The sequence below is a fragment of the Citrus clementina genome, unplaced genomic scaffold (assembly GCF_000493195.1).
Source record: "Citrus clementina cultivar Clemenules unplaced genomic scaffold, Citrus_clementina_v1.0 scaffold_7, whole genome shotgun sequence".
NCBI classification, from domain to species: domain Eukaryota; kingdom Viridiplantae; phylum Streptophyta; class Magnoliopsida; order Sapindales; family Rutaceae; genus Citrus; species Citrus x clementina.
In genome coordinates, this window is record NW_006262075.1 from 18,494,553 (window position 1) to 18,520,273 (window position 25,721).

The window sequence follows — 25,721 nt, forward strand, 5'->3', positions numbered from 1 at the left end:
TGCCAAGTCTAGCTTCTTCATCTTTTTCTACGATCACAGTATGTTCATGGTTTTGGAGAGGTTAGTGAGCATTGCAGTTTTGAAGTCAGCATATTTGGGACCTAAGGCTTTTGCAATTTGAAAAATCTTGCCATCATCGTTCATTGGTTTTCCAATGGTTGCCAACTTGTCGCAAAGGCCCTTGAATTTCTTAAGAAATTCATCAAGCTTGGAAGATCCTTTCTTTAGAGAATAAAGGCTACCTTTTAGCCATGTTTCTTGCTCCTTAGTTGCAGGCAGCATGTTTTCTTCAACGGTGAGCTAGATTTCTTGAGCCGTTTGCAAGCCGATAACCATGCTCAACACGTCTTCGTTCATCATACTTCTGAGCCAAGTTGTGAGAAGTCCATCATTATTTTTCCACATGAGAAAATCTGGATTATTTATCTCCTTCCCATCTTGCTCTATCATCTTCGGTGGAGTCTTAACATCAACTATATGGTGATTTAGCCCAAGGGTAAATATAAGTGGTTGAACTTGAGAACTCCAAATAAGATAATTTTCAGTGTTGAGTTTTATTGGAATCAAACTCGAACACTGATGGAAAGATTGAAGGAATAGGGATGGTTCTGAATTTGAACTTGAAGCCATTAGGCTCTGATACCATGAAAAATATTTGAGATGCTTGAATATGGTGAAAATAGTAATTGTTTTTGTTACTTCTGCAATTCTTGAATTTTACAAATATATAGAGACGTTCAAGATGCTGTACAAGGAAAGACAATATTTACAATAATTATAATAATCAACTTGCCGTTGTGATGAATCCACCATGACATGTGCTGCTATATTTTCCATCAATTATGGCTTAGACGAGATGTTGGAAATCCTCTTGCCATGGCGGTACAAGCTACCATATTTGTTGCTTGTGACTTGTCCTTATCACTTACTGTCTTTGATGTTCTTCCTTTATTAAATCCAATCCAAATCGGCAAATGATCAGAACCCTCAATCGTCATATGAATAACCAAAATATTGGGAAATCTATTGCGCCACTGCTATAAACTTAAAAATCTGTCTAACTGATCTTTAACTTGGCCTCCCTTAAACCTTAGATTTATCCAAGTAAAAGGCACGCCCTTGTAGTCCAAATCAGAAAGACCATACTTCATGATTGTGTCTTTAAACTCCAAAACTGCACCCAAATTTCGTGTACCAACCCCTTCTTTCTCTTATAAACTAAGAATATCGTTACTAGGTTGAGCTAATCTTTTCAACAAATTCCAAGAACGTACTCTGTGAGAGCTATCTAGGTGCCCGTAAAACCCTGTGAAACACTAACGATCATCATCTTCCATAATTATTTCACAATCTGTATGGTGTCTACTATAAGAAACAATAGTAAGGTCAACATCATCCATCCACAACACTGCAAGTCCATCACTTAAACCATTTTGATCCACTATAAAACAATTGTCAAAACCAAACTTTCTTTTGATACTCTGCATTTGAATGGTCAACATCTTTGTTTCACACAAAAATAAAATACATGGTCTGACCCGTTGGAGAACAAATTTAAGATGTCCTACGTTTGGGTGTTCCTTAAGCCTCGAACGTTCCAACAAATGAGATTCATGGATATATGAACATCATACAATCTATCATGATATGCATCTCCATCAATAATTTGTTGCTGAATAAAGTTATCTTCAGTCAGACTTGAACACTTAGTAGGAATCGTGAAAAAAATTGAGCTATCCCAAATCTCTCTAATTCTTTGAGGACGGTGGGTCAACTTCCACACATGCCTCTTGATGCCAATCCCAGAGTTGGCCTTGTTCCCAATGACTTGCTTTATAGGCCATTTGCGAGGCTTACCACTTTTCACAGGCTTAATTGCATCTTAAGCCTATTATGGGCTTTTTATAGTTCATTTCTCCAGAATTACCATTGTCATCATGAATTAAGCCTTTCTCATATGTTATAGCATGGGCCGTAGCCTGATTAGTGATTAGGAAGCCTAATACTACCAATCACACCCTCAGGCTCAACCCTCAAATTTGCTTCCCTTGTATTATCTTCCTCGGAAATTGCTTCACCGCCGAATTCATTAAATGCTCCACTCGCAATGCTACTATCATGATTACCTAAAGTCACCGTATTGTCCCATTTGCTACCATCATTATGTAAAGAGCCATGATCTGGAGCATTCCCATGCTTTGCTTAATCTTCACTACTACAAAAATACTTTTCTGATACTTAATTTACTGATATTTTATAAAAAGTATTAGTAATTATATATCTATACACCATTTTCTACTTTTAATAAATAGGTATCAGAAGTTATTGATACTAATATGTCAGTAAATTAAATATCAAAAATTAGAGATAAAAAAATCATTAAAATTTATTTTAGTTCCAATTCGAACCTAAGACCTCTAAGGTTTAAAAACTTCAACATTGAGAGCACATACCATTGAACCCTGTTGAATCAAGCCCGAAACAATATTTTAATATATTTACAAACAAAAATTATAAATAGCTACAGCACAAAACCTACACATGAGCAATTTTCCCCATCTGATTATCGTTCCTAAACTCTATTGCTATCTTGCCTTTATCTTCCTCTTTCTCTTTCATTTTCCTCTTCTTGATCTCTTCTATTTTTTGTTGTCTATTTACGAATTAAGTTCAATTAATTCAAATAGATAATGAAAAGTTAAAACTTTGTTTCCTTTTTTCCATTTTCCCAAATTGAAAAACAAATCAAAACCCTAATTGCTTGTTATAGAAGGGGCTTTTTCTCCAACTAATCATCTAGTGCCTCTACCGGGCAAGCAAGTAAAAACCATCAACAAGGGATGAAGTGGCTACCATAAGTTGCATATTCAAGTAATCATGTTCTCCCTCACAAGCTAAGTTTGGAGAAAGAACTAAGGGGGGTTTCAGCTTGTAATGACTTAATATTTTATTTTTCATCAATTTAATTAATGGATTTGTTTAAAATTAGCTTATGATTAATTTTTTTATTTAATTTTTTGGCATGTTTCATATGTTGAGAAATTCTACCAATAGTGTGATGCTGGTGGGTTTTGTCTTCCATATCTTTTTTCTTTTATTTAATTGTAATTTGAATTTTTTTCTTATTTTTCCATATTTTCATTCACTGGTAGTCCAAAGTACAAGCATTTCTCTCTGTCTCTCTCTCTCTCTGTGATAGACTTAACTCATCGGTGCTGGCTCTTCGTTTAGTCGTCGTCGTCTCTCTTTATTGCACCAGATTTGAAGTTAGCCCTAAACCGAAACTTCTGCTTACCTGTCAACACAATCCAAACCCTAGCTGTTGAAAATATCCAAAACCCACCCACAAATTGAGACCCAAATCTTCACTCACTCATTATCGACTCACTCATTTTGATGCTTACAAAATAAAGCCAAATTTTTTATTGTTGCTCCCGTAAGTTCATTTCTTAATGACCCACCATGCCTTTTTACCCCGGTTTTTTATTGGAAGTATTACACTAATACTGGTTTAGTAAAAATCTGCTCTTAACCTTGTTACTAAATAAAGAACTGATTTGTCTTATTACCTGCAGTTAAGCAATGAATTGTTCACAAGTTAAAAGTAGGCCGCTAATGGTTTTCTTGTCCATTCATTATTCATTTATAAGATATGCTTGCTGCTGGTGAAGGAAGGCCATATGCTAGTTGCTGCAAAATGGAGTTCATAGGTGAATGTTTATGGACTAAGATATATAAGTGCTTGACAATGTTTTGATTTTCAAATTTTATAGGTACATGAATTGAATTGCTATTTTGATTTGTGGAATGCAAAATCTGTTATCTTTTTTCCTCTATATGTGAAGAGTAGGTAGATTGGTTGTTGTTTCATGCATGGGTTATTTTAAGTCTCTTAAAGATGTTCTGTGTAATGTGAAGCAAATGAGCACTTGGTTATGTTCATATGTTAGACACTAACAGTATGGCTTACAAATGAGTGACAATTAGTAACTGACTTAGCAGTGAGATGACTTGTAATGAGTACATGTTATATAGGACATGAATGATAATTAGACCAATCTTCTATCTTTATCTTTATTCCTCTTCTTTTTGTTTTGTTCTTGAATGTAGGTAATCACATGCATGTTGCCATATTGTTCACTGTCTTTGAATTTTTATGCCCTCCAATAAGTGTTTGATAAAAAAACCTGAATGAATCTTGGCACTTCATTTCTGGCAGCCCATTTCTACCTATGAGGAGCTAAGGAATATGGAGTTAAAGAGCTTGAGGAAAAGCTTATGGTTTCTACTTGAATCTATATCTATATTTTTTTTTATATGAATTTGGCTTATTGAAATTACATTCCAGTAGAATAATAAATGGATAATGAAATTTACTTTTGTGATTTTAAAGATGGATGGAGTAAAATAATGACTAGCTATCCTTTTCGTAAATAATTTTAATTTACAAAGGCAATACTAATATATATATATATATATATATATATATATATATATGAGGAGTTGTATAGTACGCATAGGGATTGACGCTTTGTATTTACATCCATATTTGCATTAAAGTGGTTAGTGTTGGTGTTCACAAGTTGCTTCGGCTTCAAAGATTATTATATAAGTTGAGTAAACAATAGTAATTCATATAATAATGTAGATCAACACTCGTTGAAATATCTTCTTTTTTTTTATTAGCATGGTCTTCAAGATATTGAGTGTCTTCCTGTATAATTTTGGATAAAAGAGTAACATTGTTGGAGCTCATTTAACGTGCATAAAGTGTTTTGAATTGTTATCACATGGATATATCACATGAATGATAATTAAGTAGTTTACAATTTGATTTTTGATAAATAACGTGCTGTTTTAAAATTAAAGTTCAAGGGAATTGATGAATACGACATAAAGAGTTCTCACGACTTCATGATCAATGGGTTACATATGTTGTCAAGTTAAGTATAACTTGTAATCGTAAGGTAATGTATGACTAATTTATGATTATTTTTGCTTTTAAATTCCAAGACTTTTTTTTTGTGGTGTACTAATTGATTTAATGTACTTGTAGATGGGAAAAAAATGAAGCCACGTATGGATATTCAATGACATTATTGAGCATATTCTTGTTGGTTAATGTTTTTGAAACTTAATTTTGTACTTTTGTCCAAAACTTAATTTGGTGCTTTTTTTTCTTTACCAAACAATGATGTAGTTGAATTATGTTAAGTTAAGTGATGTATTTGCGATGTTTATTATGTAAATTGTGTTGCAAGATTCGGTATATTTAATATATTTTTAGTTTTTTTAATTGTAAAACAAACAGGAAAAATATAATTAAAATAAAAATATACTATTAACCAAATGAAGCATAACATCACTAAATACTGACACATAAATCACTGATATGTAAATAGTATTATTAAATATGGGAAAAATCCCTTCTCATCCCTAGGGTTTCATACAATAACCCATTTCATCCCTACTTTTTAAACAATAACTCAAAACATCCTTTTATTAACTCATAGTTAGTTAAATGGCATTTGTTAGTTATTCATTCAGAGTAAAAAATGATTTTCCATTAAAGAGAAAATTAAAAAAATAAATAAAAGTTGATATATAACTAAAAATGATGTTTATCTAATCTTATTAAACAAAAAATACTGAAAAGATGAAAACTTCTTTTTCAAGTAATTATTTTGCACTTCTCTCTATTTTGGCGGCACGGAAGCCCCATAAACCCTATATTTAAGTACAAAAAATAATCACAATTTTCATATTCGTATAAGTATACTCTCTAATCGCACTGTGAGCCGACTTAGGGAGATAGTGGTAAGGACTTGGGGAGAAAATAATTGTCAAAGAAAAGTGGTAGCAAAGCTTAAAATAAAAATTGGTTGAAGATTAAGAAGATTTTCCGCACATGCAAGCACATAAAAATTGGTTGTATTTTTGAGTTTTTCTTCCAAGGATTTAAAGATATTGTGCTAATTACAATTTGTTGCTTATGACGATTATTCAGTGGCTATATCAAGCTATTTCATCGTTGATTTTATTTAAGAAAAAATTAATGAATTTTGCATATTTTGTAGTGTTATTTAATTGTGTAAAAAAATTATTTTAATATAGTTTGTACCACTTTAATAAAAAAAAATCATATTTTGCCCTCAATGAATTACTAGTTAACGGCATTAAACTAACGCTAAGTTAGCAGAATGATGTTTTGAGCTATTATTTAAAAAGTAGGGATGAAATGGGCTATTGCATAAAACTCTAGGGATGAAAATGATTTTTTCCCTATTAAATATTAAAATCATTGTGTTATTATTTTGGTGATACTGTAGTAATACAAATTATTGACATATAAATAGTATTATTAAATATTAACATCATGATGTCATTATTTTGATGATACTATTGTGGTAGGAATTACTGATACAAAAATCACTAACATTAAAAATTAGTGTCAGTATGTTCTGACTTGAGCATTACTGACATAATTAACAAGTGTAAACAAAAGTAATTATTGACACTAAATTGGTGTCAATGAAACTCATTTTTCTAGTAGTGCTTCTCCCTGTACAAATGGTTGAAGTTGAACTCTCTCCGTTTTGTCTTCATGATTTTGGGAAGAAACTCTGATTAGTTTTTCATCAGCCGACTACGCTTGACGCCCAATATCCACTCGATTTGAGGCTTTCAACCAAGGGAGTATTTAAAATCTAAATTTGCACGGACTTTTAAGCTACTGGATTCCTTATCTTTTGAACATTCTCGACGAACATGCCCTATTTTACCACAATTGTAAGAGAAATCGGGAAGCTTTTCATACCTCACAAGCAAAATGATGACCTCATTTTCCAACTCCGGAGACTATAGTTTTACACACTTCCTCAATGGCTTAGTAGCATCAACAATCACTCTCAATCGAAGAAAACGACCTGTAAAGTCACCATACGACCTCACCTCCACATCTTCAACCTCCCTGGTTTGTTTTCCTAGGAACAAAGCTATCTCCTTGTTCATACATAAAATTGGAACATTATGATTTGTATCCAAAAAGAGGCATGAGTAAAATCTAATTTTGCAAGATCCCCAACCCTTTCAGCTTTTTTAGCACAATAATAGCATTCTTAAAGCTCCAAGGACCGCTTGCAAATACCCTTTTCTTGTCACCATCAGAGTTGAATTGGAACATCAACAAGTTGTCGCCTACACATTCAATCATAACGATCTTCACCGTTTTCCACACATCATGTATCCAGCCTTAAATGCCTCCATGTTAACCTTCTTATTTGTTAGAATTTTGCCCGCCAAATAGTTCTGCATTTGCCTTTTCCCCAGCAACACAAGTGATCTGTCAAGCGAAACCACTTTTCCATCATCTTCTGAGATTGACAACGATTTGCAAAACTTTGCTATTTCCTCTGTATCCATAATCAGACAGGCAGAGAAACACGACCCTAAACGACTGGATAACAAGTGGGGAAAAAAAAAACAAAACAAAAAACAAAAGTGTTATTGACAATCTAGTATTGAATTTGGATTACTATATACACTCCTAAAGAGAGAAGAAAACACTGTACAAAGACAGTAAATAAACTTCTACAACAGTTCTCTAGGACCGTTTCGTAGAGAGCGTTTGAGAAGACCTTTTTTAAGTGCAAAGAATTTAAAGAAGAAACAAATTGAAATTTAATGGGAATAGTTGCCGATTATAGAAGAAAAGAGGGAAGAAGGTTGCTTAAAGGAGAATTGTTAGATTTATTAATAAATAATTTCATAGATTTATTGGCTAATTAATTAATTGTATAAGTCACGTGAATAATTGTAGAAGCATTGGCTTTGATTCAAGTGCATGGCACGTGAATTTGGGCTTTCAGGTTTGCAAAATAAAATGGCCTAAGAACTTAAAGGCAGTGCTTTTGTCTTTCTCCTTTCAATACATTTAATTTAGGGTGCAAATTTAAAGATAATATAAGAGGAGACTCACGGCAGCATTGAAGGGAGCGAGAAGAGGAACAACCGCTGCACTCAATTGCAAGCCAAAGCTGAGAGCCGCAGGAGCAATTTGGAGGATTGGAGCATAATGTTGCGGACCGCCCAATTCGCTAGCCCAATTTGCTCACCAAGAGCCCAACACAATGCCAAGAGTGCTAGCTTGACCCAATTCCGAAAAGTTCTAGGCAACTCTAGCACATTGAGCTTGTAAATACTTTAGAATTCTCTATGCATTTCCAGCACATGTAAATTCTAGATAGTTGGTAGATTTCTCTAGAATCTCTAGAGCTTGGCAAGCCTCCCCTATAAATATGGGATGGTATTAGGCATTTGTACACAACAACAAGCATTGTAAGTAACTCAAGCATTGTAATCTCTCTTTTGTGCAATACAACTTCTCTTATTCGGCTCCATTGCTCTCTTCTCTAGTTCAAGAATCTCAAGGCTTACTTAGCAATATTCGGCAAAGTTGTCTAAGTGCCGCACAGGTTAGCTGCGCAAAACACTCATCCTGTGACAATAAGCTGATATTATTTTGTTAGGTTTTTCTTTCCCTATTTCGATTGTCTTACTTGAATGTTTTCATTTATGTTTATGAATTCGCTTAATTATTCTACAAACTAATTTATTTTGTTATGGTTATGATATAGCATAACTATGAAAATTTAATTCTATAAATTTGTGTTAATTTTAGTTTATTTCTCTATGATTGAGTGATTATTATTGTGCTTAATACTTTTGACTATATAATCATTTGATTGATTGGAGGACATATAATAAGACTAAGAGGAGATTTATGTACTTTTGCTATGTATTGTGGATGCCATGAATTACATGGGAGACAGAGATGTACTAACCTGATTTGTGCAGTTAATTTAAGAATACCATAGAACTTAATGAGTTTACATAGAGATATAGTGTATTATTATATGGGAATATATTTGATATTGCTTGAGAAAGGATATCAAAGGAATTAGGGATATTCAATTGTCAATATGGGTAGTAATCTTTAATAGCATAGATTGAGAATAAAATTGAATTTTATGGTGAAGTCACATACTATTGTCTTAATCTCTTGGATAATTTCATAATTGCTTGCATTTTATTTAATTTTGAGTTACTTTATCTTATTTAAGTTTTTAGTATAAATTCTCTTGGACAATTATTCAAATAATTGTCGTGTTCTTTGATAAAACTAATTTAACCCATTGATGTTTTAAAACACATCCAAACTCCCTAAGTATTATTCTTTTTTTTTTTACTGATCTTACTAGTTTACTCTTGATGATTGTTTGATATTGAGATTATGAATATCATTAATTATTTAATCAATTGAATAATTTTTTTGTCATAATCAATTAAAAATTAAATGCAAAATTATATAAACAAGTAAGGGAATTGTCGTCATTTTCTAGTTAATTCTGACAAACTTGTATTGGATTGGATGTGCTTTAAAACATCAAGAAGGTTATTATTAGTTTTGTCAAACAATAGATGGAATTTCACTCTCTTTCGTTGCTAAATTTTGACTCTTAAATTCACTATGTAAAAATATTTATATTTTTCATTGTGATTTCTTTTCTCATTAAATTTTAGTTGTATTTTCTCAAACCCAAGATTTACAAGAGAGAATTCAAAATCCAAAGAAAATAGGAGAGGAAGAAACAAAGCTAAGTGAACCTTTCTAAATGAACGAATTAAGTTTACTGAAGTCTGATGGAATGAAGATAGCCTTCCCAAGCTTCTGAATGATTTTTTTTTCTTTTTTCTTTTAAAACATCCTCGCTACAGCGAGTGATTTATTGTATAAAAATAGAACTCATGCATAATACTATAAACAAAAAAGCCGTGAACAACCCTGCAAAGGAAAAAATGGCCCAGCTAGCTAAATTCATTAGCATCTAGCACATGTTGAAGTGGCGTGGTCACTTCTGTCAGCTGCTTTAGGCTGTGATAAAATAATACGAGAAAAATATAAATGAAATATTTTGACATCACCAAGTTGCCAATTAGGAAGGAGAGACAAACGAAGACCATTGGCATTTGGAAGGCAATTAATTAAGTAGGATTAGTAACGCCAAGATATAGAGTATACACGTGCTGATATTCAATTTAACAATTGATAATAAGAATAATTAACTTTTAATAGCACATCGAATACAATCGAAGTCCAATACCACTCAAGTTTACAAAAATATATAATCAACCTAACTCCCAAAGCAACTAGAAAGATTCGAACCGCCTACCTTACAGATAAGGAGAGGAGTGTGGACTATGTCAACCAATAACTTAGTTATTGACAAAAATGATTAATTGATTCTTCTTAAATTTTATGAATCTATTTTCTAACTGAATAAAGATAATTTAATATTTATATAAAAAGATGACGATATATATGAAATTTTATTAAAGGATGAAATTAATTTTTAAAATTAGATTTTGAAAAATTACCACTACTTAACTATATGCACATCTCTGGTGGGACCATTAATGTCTTTTGAACAAAGCTTAAAATTCATGTCATTATAATCCATGCTCTCCAGTAAGGCGCGATGTCCTTTGAATCATGACTTTTGTTTTGTGTAGATTTTTAATTCGGTCAAGATTTGGTCAAACACAATGAATTTGTAAGTTCAGGATTTGGTGCTTGGTGTAGCTCAAGTGTGCTAGCTATTTATATCTCCATAAATTTGATTGTTATAGGTTTTGTAACTGACGAATTTAATTTCTTATTAAATGCACTTGTTACCACTGCCTTTAATATCTAATTAAAAGCATAACCACTGCTTTTTTGGAATTGATTGCATGATTAATTCTGCATTTAACCAGCCATTACAATCTCTGTAACTCCTGCTTTTATTTATTGTAGTCAATGGATGTACATTGAACATCAATTTCTCATTCATCCTAGCATTATTTTAGGCATACAAATTATCATATTGAAATACTCACAAAGAAGATTTCGAATCATCCTTAACCTTCCACTTACACTAAGTGGATCCACTCAAAATTATATTTTTAAATAGTAACTCATTATGCTATTTTTCCAGCAATAGTCTCAGTGAAGAAGGAAGACTTGCGACGAAGTTAAACTGCAAAGTGTCACGGCCCGGTTTGTTCCCACGCTATGCCGTGCGGCCTTAGGAGCCAAATTCGCACTCTCTTGCCCCTAAGTCAGCCTTACACCCAAATCTGTTGTTGAATTCGAAAACCGGAATGAGTATTCACTCTAACTCACTAAGGATGGGAGGAAAGGATTTGTATTACTCGATAGAATGATTACAAGGCTATGTGTGCTGGAAATTGTATATTGCTTGGAATTGATTTGGCCAAATGAGGCCCTCTCCTATTTATAGATTACAAGAAAGTATCTAGAGAGTGTCTAAAGTTATCTACTACCACCTAAACACATTAATTACAAAGGAAATATATAGATGCTCTACACAAGTCCCCATTGCTCTAGAATTCTCCATGGGCCAGGCCATGTGGAGGCTTGGGCCATGACAAAAGGCATCCAAGAAATCACCATGACTATCTCTAAAAATACCGCAACAAAGCAGCAAAACCATGATTATTTTTGGCAAGACCATCCGTATTAATCTTTAAAAAAAGCGAAATTGGAGGGTTCCAAAGAACATGAATGATTCGTGAAGCAGGACACCTATGAATGTCATACCAATATGCTTGAGAACAGATGACTCTCATAAACAGTAAAAGAAAGCACTACCCCCACGCACTAAGAGTGACCGACAACTACTCCTAATGATTCCGGGATTTTATACAGATTCTGTTCCAATCATAAATACTTTATTGATTAATGTCAGTCGATAGTTAAATTTAGCTGAAAAATGTCAGCGACTTCGGCGGAGGTAGGTTAAGAACATATTATCATAATATTTGGGGTAAGCAAAAGTTAACCCCTAATTTAATTTTGTTGCCCTTACCACAGCAACCATGGATGCATTTTGCTTAACATACTGATAGTTCTAGTACCAAGGTAACTTGGAAACACAAATAATATTTGTGTCGCTTGGAAGTTATTTTTCTCGAAAACTGGAAGAGAAAGTGAAGCGTCTCTATTGTGGAAATTAAAATTAAACTAGTTAGAAGAAATTTCTATATAATGATGATAAACTAGATTTATGAGAAGTGTTTGCAAATAATCTTTTGTAAATAGTAGCATAATGGCACTCAAATACTAGCACACACCCACATACATATATGTATTCTTCATTTTCATTCATTGCACAGCTGGCATCACTAGAGGAACTTTTATGACCAAATTTAAAAGGGGAGATAACAATCCATGTGATGAAAAAGACCTTAATTTTTTTTTTTGTGGTAATTTTATGACGATTTTGGACTTTTGGTATTCTTAATTAATTTGTATTTAAAATTAAATAACGAGGACTTAAATGATGATGCTACAGGTTTATTTTTCATGTTTCGCCAAAAAATGGAAAAAGGGAGTGCCCTGTAAATTAATCTTTTTGGCACAAGATGCTACTTAGCCATAGCATATTAGGTTCATGGGCCTAAATGACGCCAATGAATAAAAGCATGATGACAACAGAGGCTGAGATTGACCTTATCTTTTTGCATTAATTTAGATAGTTAATCCTTTTTAACTCTTAAATTGCATTAACATGATTGAATTGATTGCATATTTTATATGAAGTATAGAAAATACTCGTCAAGTAAAGTAAAGTTCCCAATTCTCCTTGAGCTAACCAAGCAGTTCCATTTTTTTTTTCTTTCTTTTCTTCTGGATAACTCAAACTCATCTCACTTTTGCTTTATTCCTTCTAAATTATAATATTTTGATACCGCATACATTATCATATACATTTCTATATGCTGCTTAAGTTATTTTAAGAATAATCAATTGATAATTTAAACAACGTAGTGACAACTTTAACTTATACTCATCAGGTTCTTTCTGAAGAGCATTATTCATTCCCTTATTCTTTCCCTTTACCCATATGATACAAGGGTGATAATTTTACTACTAACTAGGAACTGCAAAAGCCAAAATTCGCAAAGCAACTGATACAATATACGGCTCAATAGAACCGGAAGTTCTTATTCTGAGCCATTCTTTGTGATAAAGGCATCTCAATAACACCCGACTGACGTGAAAATTTTCAATTGAAGAATCTTTAGCAATTTTAAAAAGCACTTGCGAGAATGAGTGTTACGGAAGGAAAGTTATTATTATTAATTAATTAATTGAAGAATCTTGGCACAACTTTATCTTCCAGGATACAACAATTTTATTGCTCTGGATAAATTTGGAAAAAGAAAAAAAAATCTTGCAAGCTTTCCTAGATCTTGGTTAGGTGAAATGTGAAGGTAGATGCACTAATGCAGAAACATATTGGGGCATATTTAATTAGAAAATGTCTGGGACTGCTCACCGTCAGGGTGACACCCCACCTGGGAATGATCACGGAAAAGGCAATGAAGAACCTGAAGATCAAACATCATGTTGTTGTCTCAAATCATCCCGTTCTGCCAAGGCTGCGAATCGAGATGATAGAAAAGGTCACACAGCCTCAGGTTCTGGTAAAGGAACTATGCCAGATGGACAACGAAATGGTGAAACGAAACAAGATGTAGACCATCCCAGCTGGATACCGGCTGCCAATATCAGCAACGGAGAAGCAATTCAAAGGCAAGGTTATATGGGCGGTGGAAGCCTTTCGGAAGAAAAGAAGCCGGACCGTGTCGTGGAAACTGTTAGCGGGTCTGATGCAGGCCAGGGATGGTTAAAGGACAAGCGAGAAAGCAGCTTCGAAAGTTTTGAAGACAAGATGCCGATCACTCCAGAGAGCAAATTTATCAGTCCTGAAGCTGATTTGTCAAGAAAACAACAGAAAGGTCACTCTCCAATGAAAACTCTTGGCAGCCCTGAAATACAACTGAAGGTTTACCCTCCAACGAAAGCTCTTGGCAGCCCTGAAGTACAACAAAAGGTTTACCCTCCAACGAAAGCTCTTGGCAGCCCTGAAGTACAACAAAAGGTTTACCCTCCAACGAAAGCTCTTGGCAGCCCTGAAGTACAACAAAGGTTTTACCCTCCAACGAAAACTCTTGGCAGCCCTGAAGTACAACAAAAGGTTTACCCTCCAACTAAAACACTTGGAAGCCCTGAAGTACAAAAAAAGATTTACCCTCCAACGAAAACTCTTGGCAGCCCGGAAGTACAACAAAAGCTTTACACTCCAATGAAAACTCTTGGCAGCCCGGAAGTACAACAAAAGCTTTACCCTCCAACGAAAACTCTTGGCAGCCCTGAAGTAAGTCACCTGTTGCCGAATGAACAAAAAAAGGCCAACCCTCCAACGAAAACTGTTAGAAGCGCGGAAGCAGGTGGTGACTTCTTGTCAAAAGAACAGCAAAAGATTGAAAGTCCGAGGAAAACTGGAAGCAGTAGTACTGAAGCAGGGAAGGCTTGGTCAAAAGAAAAACAGAAGATTGAACCTCCAAGGAAAACAGTTAGCACGGAAACAGATCAGCAATCATCAAAGCAGCAACTAAAGGGTTACTCTCCGGTGAGAACTGAAAACAGTAGTACTCAACCAGGTCAGCTAATATCAAAAGAACAACAAAAGATTGAGCTTCCAAGCAAAATTGTTAGCACCCCAGAAGAGTGTCGTTTGTTGTCGAATGAGAAGCAAAAGGGTCTTATCAAGCAGGAAACCAGCTATGGGAGCCCAATTGAGAAGAAATCGGACTCCCCAATGAAAACCAGCAATGCTCCTAAACAAGATCAATATACAGATAACAGCAGTCTTGGACAAGGAAGGCAATTATTGCTTAAAGGTCAACAAAAGGATGTTGTAAAGCTAGAGGGCATCAACAAAGATAACATACAAACATCGCCAAACCATACAGATATGAATAAAAGCGGCACTGTACATGCATCAAGTGAGCAGCAAAAGGGACTTCTAAGGCAAGATGATATCTGTGAAGCTCGTAGAGACACAAGGCAATCCAACAAAAACAACTGGTAGCTTGGAACAAGCAGAGGTGCCCTTTGTCAAATGATCAAAAAAAAAAAAAATGTTATTCACAAGACATCCAACACGAAAGATAAGTTTGTTTTTTCATTTAATTTTATACTCCTTTTATATAAATTGAAGATTTTTTTAATGTGAAATTTTAAGTTCTCTAAAATACTTTGTTCGTCAAATACTATTTACCTGGAATACTTATTATCTCTTCGCTGGTCAGTTTCTGCAATTTTCTCTTTTACAACTTAAACAAATTATCAGAATACTTCATACGCATTATTGACACCCCATATTATCTCTAAAAGAGTACTGCACGATCTTTGTTGATTGTTTAACTCTTGGGATGGTAAGCTGAGTTATTAATGCAGGAAATTCATCCTTTTCAGAACAAACTGGCATTTCTGCTTTATTCCTTCCTGATTGATGAGCATATTCTGATAGTGCGACATGATTTATCACCAATATATACTGTTCTAATAATGGTTTTATAAAACAAAATTACATCTTAAGGACTTAAAATTTATGCTCCACTTGTTCTTTCCAGAGCACTACTCTTTCTCTTTATCATAGAACAGAGGAATTTTTAGTTTCTTCACACATATTTCAGCAAAGCAGAGCACTAATTATGCTCCATTTAATAAGCATAATTAGAGTTTTATCTCTCAATGAATGTGCAGTCACAGTTTTGATAATGAACTGGTTGGCATATATTCTTTTAAGTGGTGTTGTTTCTTTCTTGGCCTATCATTCATCAATATGTGAGGATATTGCGGAAGGAATAAAAGAGATTCTTAATTTAAGGTGTCCCACTAACATGCTTGGGATTCTTTTGAAGAAAATTCATTTTTGGTAAACTTTCCAGCTGGATTATTACTTGGAGAGCCTTAGTTTAGTGCAGAAACAAAGGTGGAAAACAACAAAAATCAAAATGCCAGTGCTAATGCTCAAGGTGAGAGTGGAACAGATTAGGATTATCAGCCAACTTGTGATGCTGTAATATGATCTGTCCTTGGAGGCATAAATCACGAAATCCCAGGACTAGGCTCAAGGAAATTGTAGGATCAATGCAGCAGTGCCACATACAAAACTCTGTAGATTGTCTTCATACAAGAGAACAATCTACAGAAATTAAGAAGCATCTGAATTCAAGCAAGGGAACAGCACTAGAGACCCTGCAAGTGAAACTCTTCCAAACTTTGAACCATGGAAAGGGCAACAAAGGACTAATATTGAAAGTGCTTCACGTAAGCCTTCGAGGGAAGTTATTAGATTCTGCATAGATTCCTGTTATTAGCAGCCATGTTTGTTGAAAATTGGAGATTCAACTAAGGTGATAACACAGACCCCAGCACCCTAAAATAACTGATGGAGTATGAAGCTACTGAGCAAGCAGGTTCGTAGTTGTGGAAGGAGAAACAGAAAAATGTTGTTGCTTGTTAGGCAAGTAAGTTGGAAAAAAAATTCCTTATTTGTGTATTCATCATTTGCAAGAGAATGGTAAAATCAAAAAAGTAAATAAAAGTTGTCATTCGTGTGCATTTTATGAGTAGAGAGCTGAAATATATTAAGTCACAACCGGTAAATTCTGGGATTTCAGTTGAAATGGTGTTCCGGGCTGCAGCTACAATATAACTTCTTTGATTTTACCTGCAGAAAGAAATGGTGATAATGGGAAGTGAAGTTTTAATCAATTAGTCCCAATGGCTAAAAGGTTCTTTTTATGAATACAAAAGGGAATTCCTCGGCGGAAAGCAACGCTTTGGCGCGCCATTAGCTTCACTGCACTACATTACAAGGCACCCCTATTGATGCCTTAAGAGGGTAAACGTGAGAACAATGATTATTGCTTTTAATTATATGAAACACAGTTGGATTGCTAGCAAAAAGAGAGAGAATTAAGTGGATAGAAGCGGTGAATCAGTCGACACATGCAAAGCAATATTATATAATTCTGTAGTTAGTTGTAAGGAACTTGTTGACTTTTATAATGCCTCTATCTATTAGTTCTTTTACGTATTATTCAGTTGTTGCTTCACTATTGCCGGGAGTAAAACCTTCACCGTCATCTCAACTAAAGCATGAGATTCATAAATAATCAATCTATTCTGTAAATCAAACCATGTTAAGTGCCATACATATCTAGATTAGAACAGCATCTCAAAGCAAACAAAAGAAAAAAGATACAAAATAAAACCATACAAGCTTAGACTTGGGCTAGAATTTTAAGCACGCCAAACTGATAGTAGAAAGTAAAGCAATTGATAAAGTTTGAACACTGTAATACTTGAAAGCAAATAGATCAAACAAGGTCCTGTATCGATCACTGAGGACTTATTAAGTAGACAGCTGGAATGAGGACAGAAATGCTGGATTCCGGTGGAAATTGAAACTCTTGCGGCAGCGATGATATTTCCTGCTCTGATTTCCCTAAACAAGTAATTAAGGTAATGGTGAGAAATGAAAATGTCATTTTACAACAAAGGATAGACAATGGTCGTTAAGCTCATATTTGAATACATAATGGTTTTCCTCTGCTACAAAGAACGGATTAATGGTTGGTGCGAGTATTAGAAACTGTCAAGAGGACCTAAGCCACAATATCAAATTAGAAATTAGAAGCACCAGAACAGGCAGCAACGCTCTATCAAATCTATTTAAGAGATGAAAATAGATTATATGAACTTAGGTAAATAATTAAAGGTTGAAGATATTGTATGAGGAGAAAAACTCACCCCAAATGTGAATTAACATCAAATTCAGTCCATGCTAATCACATTCCAAAAGGATAGATCTGGATGTCATACGGCTCCGTATCCTCGAAGTCCCGCATCTTTTGCCTCAGCTCCGGCTGAGGCCACCACAACTCCAATTTCTTGAAGTTCTTCATGCACCAAAGATGTTCAGGAAGCCTTTTCAAGTAAGCACAGGGGTTGACAACCAAGCATTCAAGTTTCGGCATGGCTTCATTCCCCATAGTCCACTCCTCTAGCCATATCATTGATTTCAGATGCAATACCTTGAGTTTTGGAAAACCATCAGACCCACAAGCCAGCTTCCTACCTGAATACGAGTTTTGCTTCAGTTTGAGCACTTGAAGATATGGCAGCTTCTCTAGTGTTGGCATGGGATCATCTATAAGGTCAGTATTAGAAAAACTCAGATGGGTTAGACTTGGAGGGAATTGGTTTTCAAATAAGACAATTTTTGAGAGCCGTGGCATCTTGCTTTCGTTCACCAACTTCAAGGATTCAAGGCAGCTCAGTCCGTGAAGGCTTTTGGACAACAAAGATTGATAATAATTTAAATCTCCACATATCTGGAGACTTCCAAGTTTAGGCAATCTGCCCAATATATCTGGAGTACAGCAGCGAGGACGTAGGGCTGAAATGAAATTGAGATTTTCTAGAGAGCTGCAATATTTTCCTGGATGAGCAGGAAGAGTGATTAAGCCAAAATTTAGATGCCTGAGTTTGTTCAACTTCCAAATGTCATCTGCTGTCTGATCTATATAGCTAGAGGGCATGTCTAGCGTGTACAGGTTCAAAAGATTGCTTAATAATGACGAAGGAAGGCTTTTGAGGGAAGGGATATTCAGCTTCAAATATCTCAAGCGAGATAAATTTTCAATTCCGGCTGGATATTGGTCTAGAAATAAAGATCCCAAGTCCAATACTCTGAGGAATTTGAACATTTTACAAATTTTCATGATGTCTCTGGGGTTCAAGCGGTCGCTTTCTGGAGAGAGGTATAAGAAAGAATGGAGGTACGAGTCAAGACGATCGAATGAGTCCAACTCACCCAGATTGACATTTGCGCAGAACCGTCTTACCCTTTTCCGTGATTTACCTTGCGGATCCATGACAGGGGCATAGATAAATTCCACCGTACAAGCTACTGCCAATATTGTAGGCCACACAAGACTCGAAAAAGAGCATGTTTTGATCGTGCCACTAGCTTTTCTTCTTTTCACTTGAATGAAGCCTCTATCTATTAGTTCTTCCAAGATCTCCTCAGCAGTTGCCTCACTGTTATCTCGTACGAAACCTTCAGCTATCCACAATTGATACAACTGCCTCGCGGATATCTCAGAATGTAGAGGAAAGACAGACAAGTAGAGACCGCAAAGTTTGAAGTATAGTGGAAACTTGGAGTATGTAAGGACTTGATCCCCAAAGGGTTCTGCTAGTATTTTCTCTCTATTTTCTTCTAGTGACAAACTTCCATGGTACAAGATGAGGAAAGGCCATCCTTCGTACGTAACTCTCAAGGGTCCTCCAGCAGGCACTAAATCAAGCCGAATGTGCTGTCCGTTTTCCAATTGGAATGAGCTGAGAATCTCAATATTACTAACTGTTGTTAGTACTCTACTTCCATTCAGATTATCTGGAAGAATTTCTTGAATGAATTCCCATACATCATTTGTCCACACATCATCAAGCACAATCAAATATCGCTTGCTCATTAGGTAACCATGAAGATGAATTATCTTCCTCATTTCATAATCTCGATCCTCCATAACTTCACTCAACTTAGATGAAGGCATCAGAAACTTAATTATGTTATCTAATAAGCTGTCAGGTTGATAGAGAATAGACACCGGAACCCAAGCCTTACAATCAAAATAATGCTTCACATAATTGCTGTTATAAGCCTCTGCAGCGAAAGCAGTCTTGTCTAAGCCAACGCTATCAAGTACTGCTACTACAGAAAGCTGAGGTGGTCCCTCTATCAAATGATCTAACAACTCCTCCATTTTATCATCCAGACCCACTATGTCATTGTCTCTGTTCTTAAAACTTGAAGCTTCAGTTTTGAAAAATTTGAAGAAACATAAAAATGCAGGAGATTTACGGGCTTCAGCTTTATACAATTTGAACACGTCAATGATATCGAAGGGGATGTGCTCAATTTGTTGCATCCATTGTTTAATATCAATGATTTTTCTTTGGAGTCCAAGCAGAGCGTCACGTATCTCCTTGGAACTGCTTCCACTCTTTTGTTGTTCCATGATGGTGGGGATAATGAATGTGTCGATGACTTTCTCAGATTCATAGGCAAAGCGATTGATTTCTTTCATGATGGCCTTAAGATCTGTGGAATGAATTTGATCCTCTGCAGCAGCACCGATTTGCATCAGAAGCCAAGCCAAGTCGTAGTCATAGTCTCTCAGCCAAGAAGTAACGACCTCAATCTCTGTGTGAAGGTTTTGAATCCCTTCTTTTGCAGCATCCGGCAACGTGCCTTCTTCACCAGCTAACAGCCTTCTCAGCCTCTCTGAAAATAGTCCCAAGTTTATGTCCATGCCGATGCCTCCTGAAAAATTTGGAGATCTATAGCATAATTATATCACTTGCAAGTTGCAACTAGTTAATGTAATCAGATGTTTACTAATATTTACTATGAGAAATTTATTGAACCACCGAAATCTAACCACATTCACGAATATTGGACGATATGTGTCTACCCAAAATGGAAGGGGCATAATGGAGACCAAGAGGGGAGTCGATCAGTAGCTCTCCGTTTAAGTAAGCAGCCGGTTATATTCACATTGCAGGTGATAAATTCTAGTTGAATAACATTGTATGTACAAAAAATAGTACAACATCCATAAAAGACGAAGGAAAAATTTATCCTGTAGTGAAATTTTATTTTATCCTGTAATGATGGTGTACTAACTGTAGTAAGTATATCATTACTGACACAGTTTATGGATTCAATAATTATTAACTTTTTTAATTAATAGATAAATATTTTTTTATCGTAATTAATAGATAATATTTTTTTAATTTTTATTAAAAAGGTTAAATATTTTTTAAATACGAACAATATAAAAATAAAACTGCAAATAAATCTAATCAATGAGTAATGTTAATTTTTAATTATACTCTCCAAAGGTATTCTCCAATTTATAGTGCAAGAGTAAATTACAAAACTATATATAAATATATTTACATGCGAACAATCATCATAATTGACATTATAATGTTATCTGATACATATCATATAAATGATACTTAGCAGAACCAAAATTTTGGATTGATTTGAGCCATATATAATGGAAAAACTATAAACTTAACTGGGCTATAATGATATAAAATCTCTAAAATTCAAGAGGCCAACCATCAATTATGGGGCAATGATGGATAAACAATAAAATTTGGTAGGTTATAACAAAATTATGTTAAAAAAAAAAGGAGCCAAATGTAGTTCCGCCGCTGATGATAATATATGAAGACATTAATTAAGAATTTTAATATGCCATGTTGACTGTCATAAAACTTATGGGTATCATAAATTATAGAAAATAATAAGGGGCTTTTAAAGCTTAATTTGAAATGGGCGTGGAGCTTGGGTGAATTTTTAGAAAATGTAAAAATATTAATTTTTTTATATATATAGAGAAAGAGAGAGAATTATTCCAATGAGAAATCTAATACTTTATTAAAGTAAGAGATCCTTTAAAAAACAAGAAAAGCATACACTCCAATACACTATCAAATTAAATACACTGCATTGAAGTGTGTGTTTTTCTAGTCTTTTATTTTATTCCTCACTTCAATGAAGTAAAAGATCGCTTATTAAATAATGACTTATATTATAAATGTGTGTGTGCGTGCGTGAAAATGTGCTAATCTAATTTAGTATTTTGGACTTTATTAAAGTTTAGAAGTAATATTACTTTATTACACCATATGGTGTAATAATTTTTTCAAACTTTAACAAAGTGTAGGATCTTAGATTAGATATTTCTAATATATATAGTTCTTCTTTCCAGTAGATGTCAGCACAAAAATTCGTGAGGATTTGAGGTTTCACAATGATATGAAATGCTTTTACAATGATGTGAAGGGCTTTTACACTATTTTGAAACCCCAAATTTGTAGGAAAATTCGTGCGAGCATCCATACCTGATAATTTTCCTATGTATACACATACAGAGAGAAAATATTTTCTATTTGGAATTAAAGTTCAGGATAGATTTATGACATCATAAAATGACTTTTACAACATTGTAAACTACTGGATAATATAATTTACATCAACCTAAGAGTTGGTCCAAACAAATCAAATATAATTTAGTAATTGTCATATACTCTTGGGTTGATGTAAGTTACGTTTTATGTAACTTATGGTGGTGCGTTCAATAATGGATAAACCATGATGATTGACAACTTTCAATCAGTTTTTTTTGTTTAATCTGATTTATCGTAATAAGAAAATGAGAGCCAAAAATATAACTTGTGAATAAGAGTCAATCAAAAACATGAAGTGGATTTAATATTCGAGAAAATTTAATAAAATGAAATTATTTTGGGACAATGCAAATAATGAAGTACCTGTTGTTCCTCAGAGCAATGACTAACTTCAATATCTCGGATGATTTCTTATTGTGTTTGAACGCAACACAATCAAACTATTATTTCGAATAAATAGAAAAATAATGTTGATTATGATAAATGGATGCTTTTGGTGAAACCGAAAATGATCATGCATCTGAAAGAAAACACAAGTTAACAAAACACGAAAGAGAATTTAAACTTTACTTGTAAGTAAAGGCAAAAGTATCTTGGTTCAAGAAAAGAAAGAGATGCCACACTAGCAAAAGGAAAAAGAAGAAAGGCTAAGAAAGCATCGCAAGAAATGCTATAAAGAAAACAAAGACAGTTCAAGAAAAGAACGAGATGCTAATTATGTCCTGCAGTCCTGTTTATTATGCTTTTCTTCTTCCATTTTCTGAATTCCAATCCAAAAACGAAAGCAGCATACATTTGCACTGGGATTCATAGAAAGCACTTTTGTCTGAAAATGAAATGAAAATAAATCATGATTACAAGATGTTTTGGACATTCTTAAAAATTCAGAGTCAGTAATAAAATGAATTAACTCTGCCTTATAATAAGAAAAACATTAACGCAACTGATTAAAAGGGTAGAAATTAAAGATGAAATTGCTAAATTGACATTTCAAAGAAGACCGCTCAACCTTATATTATTGCATAAACAAACCATAAGAGCCCAATGACAACCAGACCAAATATCAACAGGATTTGAAGCGAACAACAGAATAAAGACAGAAAATTCATACAAATGAATCAAGAACTAACTAGAGATTAAAACAATTATTGAAGTCTATGAAATCAAACCTCTGCATTTTATCTTCTGGTTTAATGCTTCTTCCAAAAATCATCTGGTGCATGAAAGTTGCATTCTGATGTAGGAGTGCTTGTGAAGGAAGAGATATTCAATTTCAAATACCTCAGACAGGATATTGGTCGATAATTGGTGCTCCCAAGTTTGGTATCTTGAGAGTTTGAAGTTTTGTGATCGGGTGCGATGAACAGAAAACAACAGAGGTATATATGGATCTGAAAATAAATAAATAAATAACCACAGAAGTTTCCAATTAAACAGAGAGACATTTAGATGATTGGAATAAATGATCCTGTTGCTATTTATGATGCCTCTATATCATTTCTTTTAAGTAATATTCAGCTGTTGCTTCTTATCAGGACATAAACCTTCATCATTACTTCATCATTGTCTCAACTTAAGCATGAAACTCATATGAGGTCACAGGAATGAATATTGAGCTTGCTCGTGAAAATTAGTGCTCTCTTCAGGAAAGGAGGTTGGTCGGTGCAGCTTTTGAAAGATTATATAATCTAAAAATAAAGATCTACTGGAAAATATTATTCTTCATGGGAATATTGAGAAGAGAATCTTTGACAATAAAGCTTTTATAACACCCCAGTCCGAAATCCAAGGGCAAATATGTCCACAACTCACATATGATTTAAATAACTCTTTACAAACAATAAAATTCGAGCCTCAAATACAAAAGCCAGCGGAATAACTTAAAAAAAATTAGCCAAACCATCTACCATCTTCAACTTGTCACTCATCACGAATCAATCCTGACTTCTGGAAACTATATCACAATAAACTATAATGAGTACAAAACTCAGTAAGCAAACTAGTTTTTCTTATAGAAAATACATACATACTTATACATAATGTAATGGATGATATGCCATGATCTTTTAGAAATACTGTAAAATAAATTCATAAAAATCTCTTTCTGTCGCTTTCAAACTTTTTCATTTTCTTTCGATGAAATACGTATCTTGCAATGTGGCACTTTGTGCTGTGCGTGGCACTTTGCGGCGCTCTGGCCCTCAAGAGGTGGCCCCCGCATAGTCTCAAGAGGTGGCCCCCAATGCAAAATCTCATAAAACATAAATTTCGTTTGCTAAAATCCACTTTCTCATTCATAGAAAACTCAATGCATTTTCGTGCTCATGCCAATGAACCATCACACATACATATGCCCATGTACATAATCACGCCCATTAAATAACAACACATCACATAAACACATGAGCAGAGACATAAATCCATATTCGTACATATCAAAATAGGCTTTTCATACAAGTCAAACATATATATTATTTATTGTGATTCGTTTTAAAGTCTAGTTTACTTACCTCTTGGCATCCTCATGTAACAAATGCGTACTGATACCATCAACCTAAAATCATCAATAAATTCTCATAAGATATAATCAAATCTCAATCATAAACTCTAATGTCCTCAAATATCTTAATTTAAACAACTCTTAAGCTCAACCTCAAATGTCCTCAATAATCGGCCCTCAAAACATAACAGTCCATACTTCTCCGATTTTTAATAAATTATTCTCTTATTGAAAGAATCACAAATTTTACAGACCATATGCTGACACATTGAAAGTTCATTGATAAAAATTTCATAACATAATTCCTTCCAAAACGATTGAAAATAATTCACGTTTCAGACATCATCAATACTGTCAAACAGTTTTCTGTTTTGAACACACTTGCTTTAAAAATACAAAACAATTTATTTCTTTATCATAAAATCATGAACATTTCCAGAATCATACTAGACACATATAAAAATCATTGGTCCAAATTTCATAATTTTTTAAGAAGTCTAGATATGGTAGAAATAATTTCGTAATTCACCGAAATCATAAATTTTCGGGTTTTCAGACTTGACTTTGAAAAATCATAATTAATTGAAATCTTATCCGATTAACTTGAAACAAGTTTCAAAACATATTAGACGATGTCTAGTTTAACATACCCAAAAATCAGAATCAAAATCAATTTGTACAAATTACTATGATTTTCGAAATAATTCACTGTCAGCATATTTATGTAAAATCTTTGATTTCTACTTCTATTGCAATCATGCTTCTCCACAACAATTTAATAGAAATCAATAATTAAAACGTACCTCCAAAACTTCTCCCAACAATAACAACTTGATCCCATGTGTTGTCTATGGCAAAAACTAAGAAGCAGAAGAAGACCTTCTTCTTCTCTTTTTCTCTTTTCTTTTCACTCTTGTCTCTCCATCTCTCTTTTTCAACCGATCCCTCTTTTTCTCTCTTTTATAATGAAAAAGACATCTCGTTCTATTTATACTAGGGTAAAAAGGATCACTAAAAATTAAAAAGACTTAAATACCCTTAGGAGATTTGGGGTATTACAGCTATGGGATATAATTAAAGGATTGTAACAACCCAAATTTACCTAAGAATCTTAAAAGGTATTTGGAATGAAACCTCATAACATTAATCTCATTACTATTTCTAAATAAAAATAAATTTTGTCCATAGTCAAAACATGGTCTCTAAAACAATAAATATAACAATAATCCTCCAAAACAAAAATTT

The 25,721-nt window shown here is 34.0% G+C and overlaps 1 protein-coding gene and 1 long non-coding RNA gene across 2 annotated transcripts; both read right to left on the minus strand.

Moving 5' to 3' along the window:
- Nucleotides 1-17,385: 17,385 nt before the first annotated feature.
- Nucleotides 17,386-19,755, minus strand: LOC112096840 (disease resistance protein RPP13-like). The gene is made up of 2 exons (XM_024180919.1): nt 17,735-19,755; nt 17,386-17,429 (listed from the first exon to the last, which is right to left on the minus strand). Exon 1 carries the CDS (start codon nt 19,753-19,755, stop codon nt 17,773-17,775), a length of 1,983 nt encoding a protein of 660 aa, XP_024036687.1. The 3' UTR covers nt 17,386-17,429; nt 17,735-17,772.
- Nucleotides 19,756-23,850: 4,095 nt separating this feature from the next.
- LOC112096846 lies at nt 23,851-25,332 on the minus strand. The gene is made up of 3 exons (XR_002904688.1): nt 25,280-25,332; nt 24,487-24,530; nt 23,851-23,930 (listed from the first exon to the last, which is right to left on the minus strand). It is a non-coding gene; the product is annotated as an uncharacterized LOC112096846 (long non-coding RNA).
- Nucleotides 25,333-25,721: the final 389 nt, after the last annotated feature.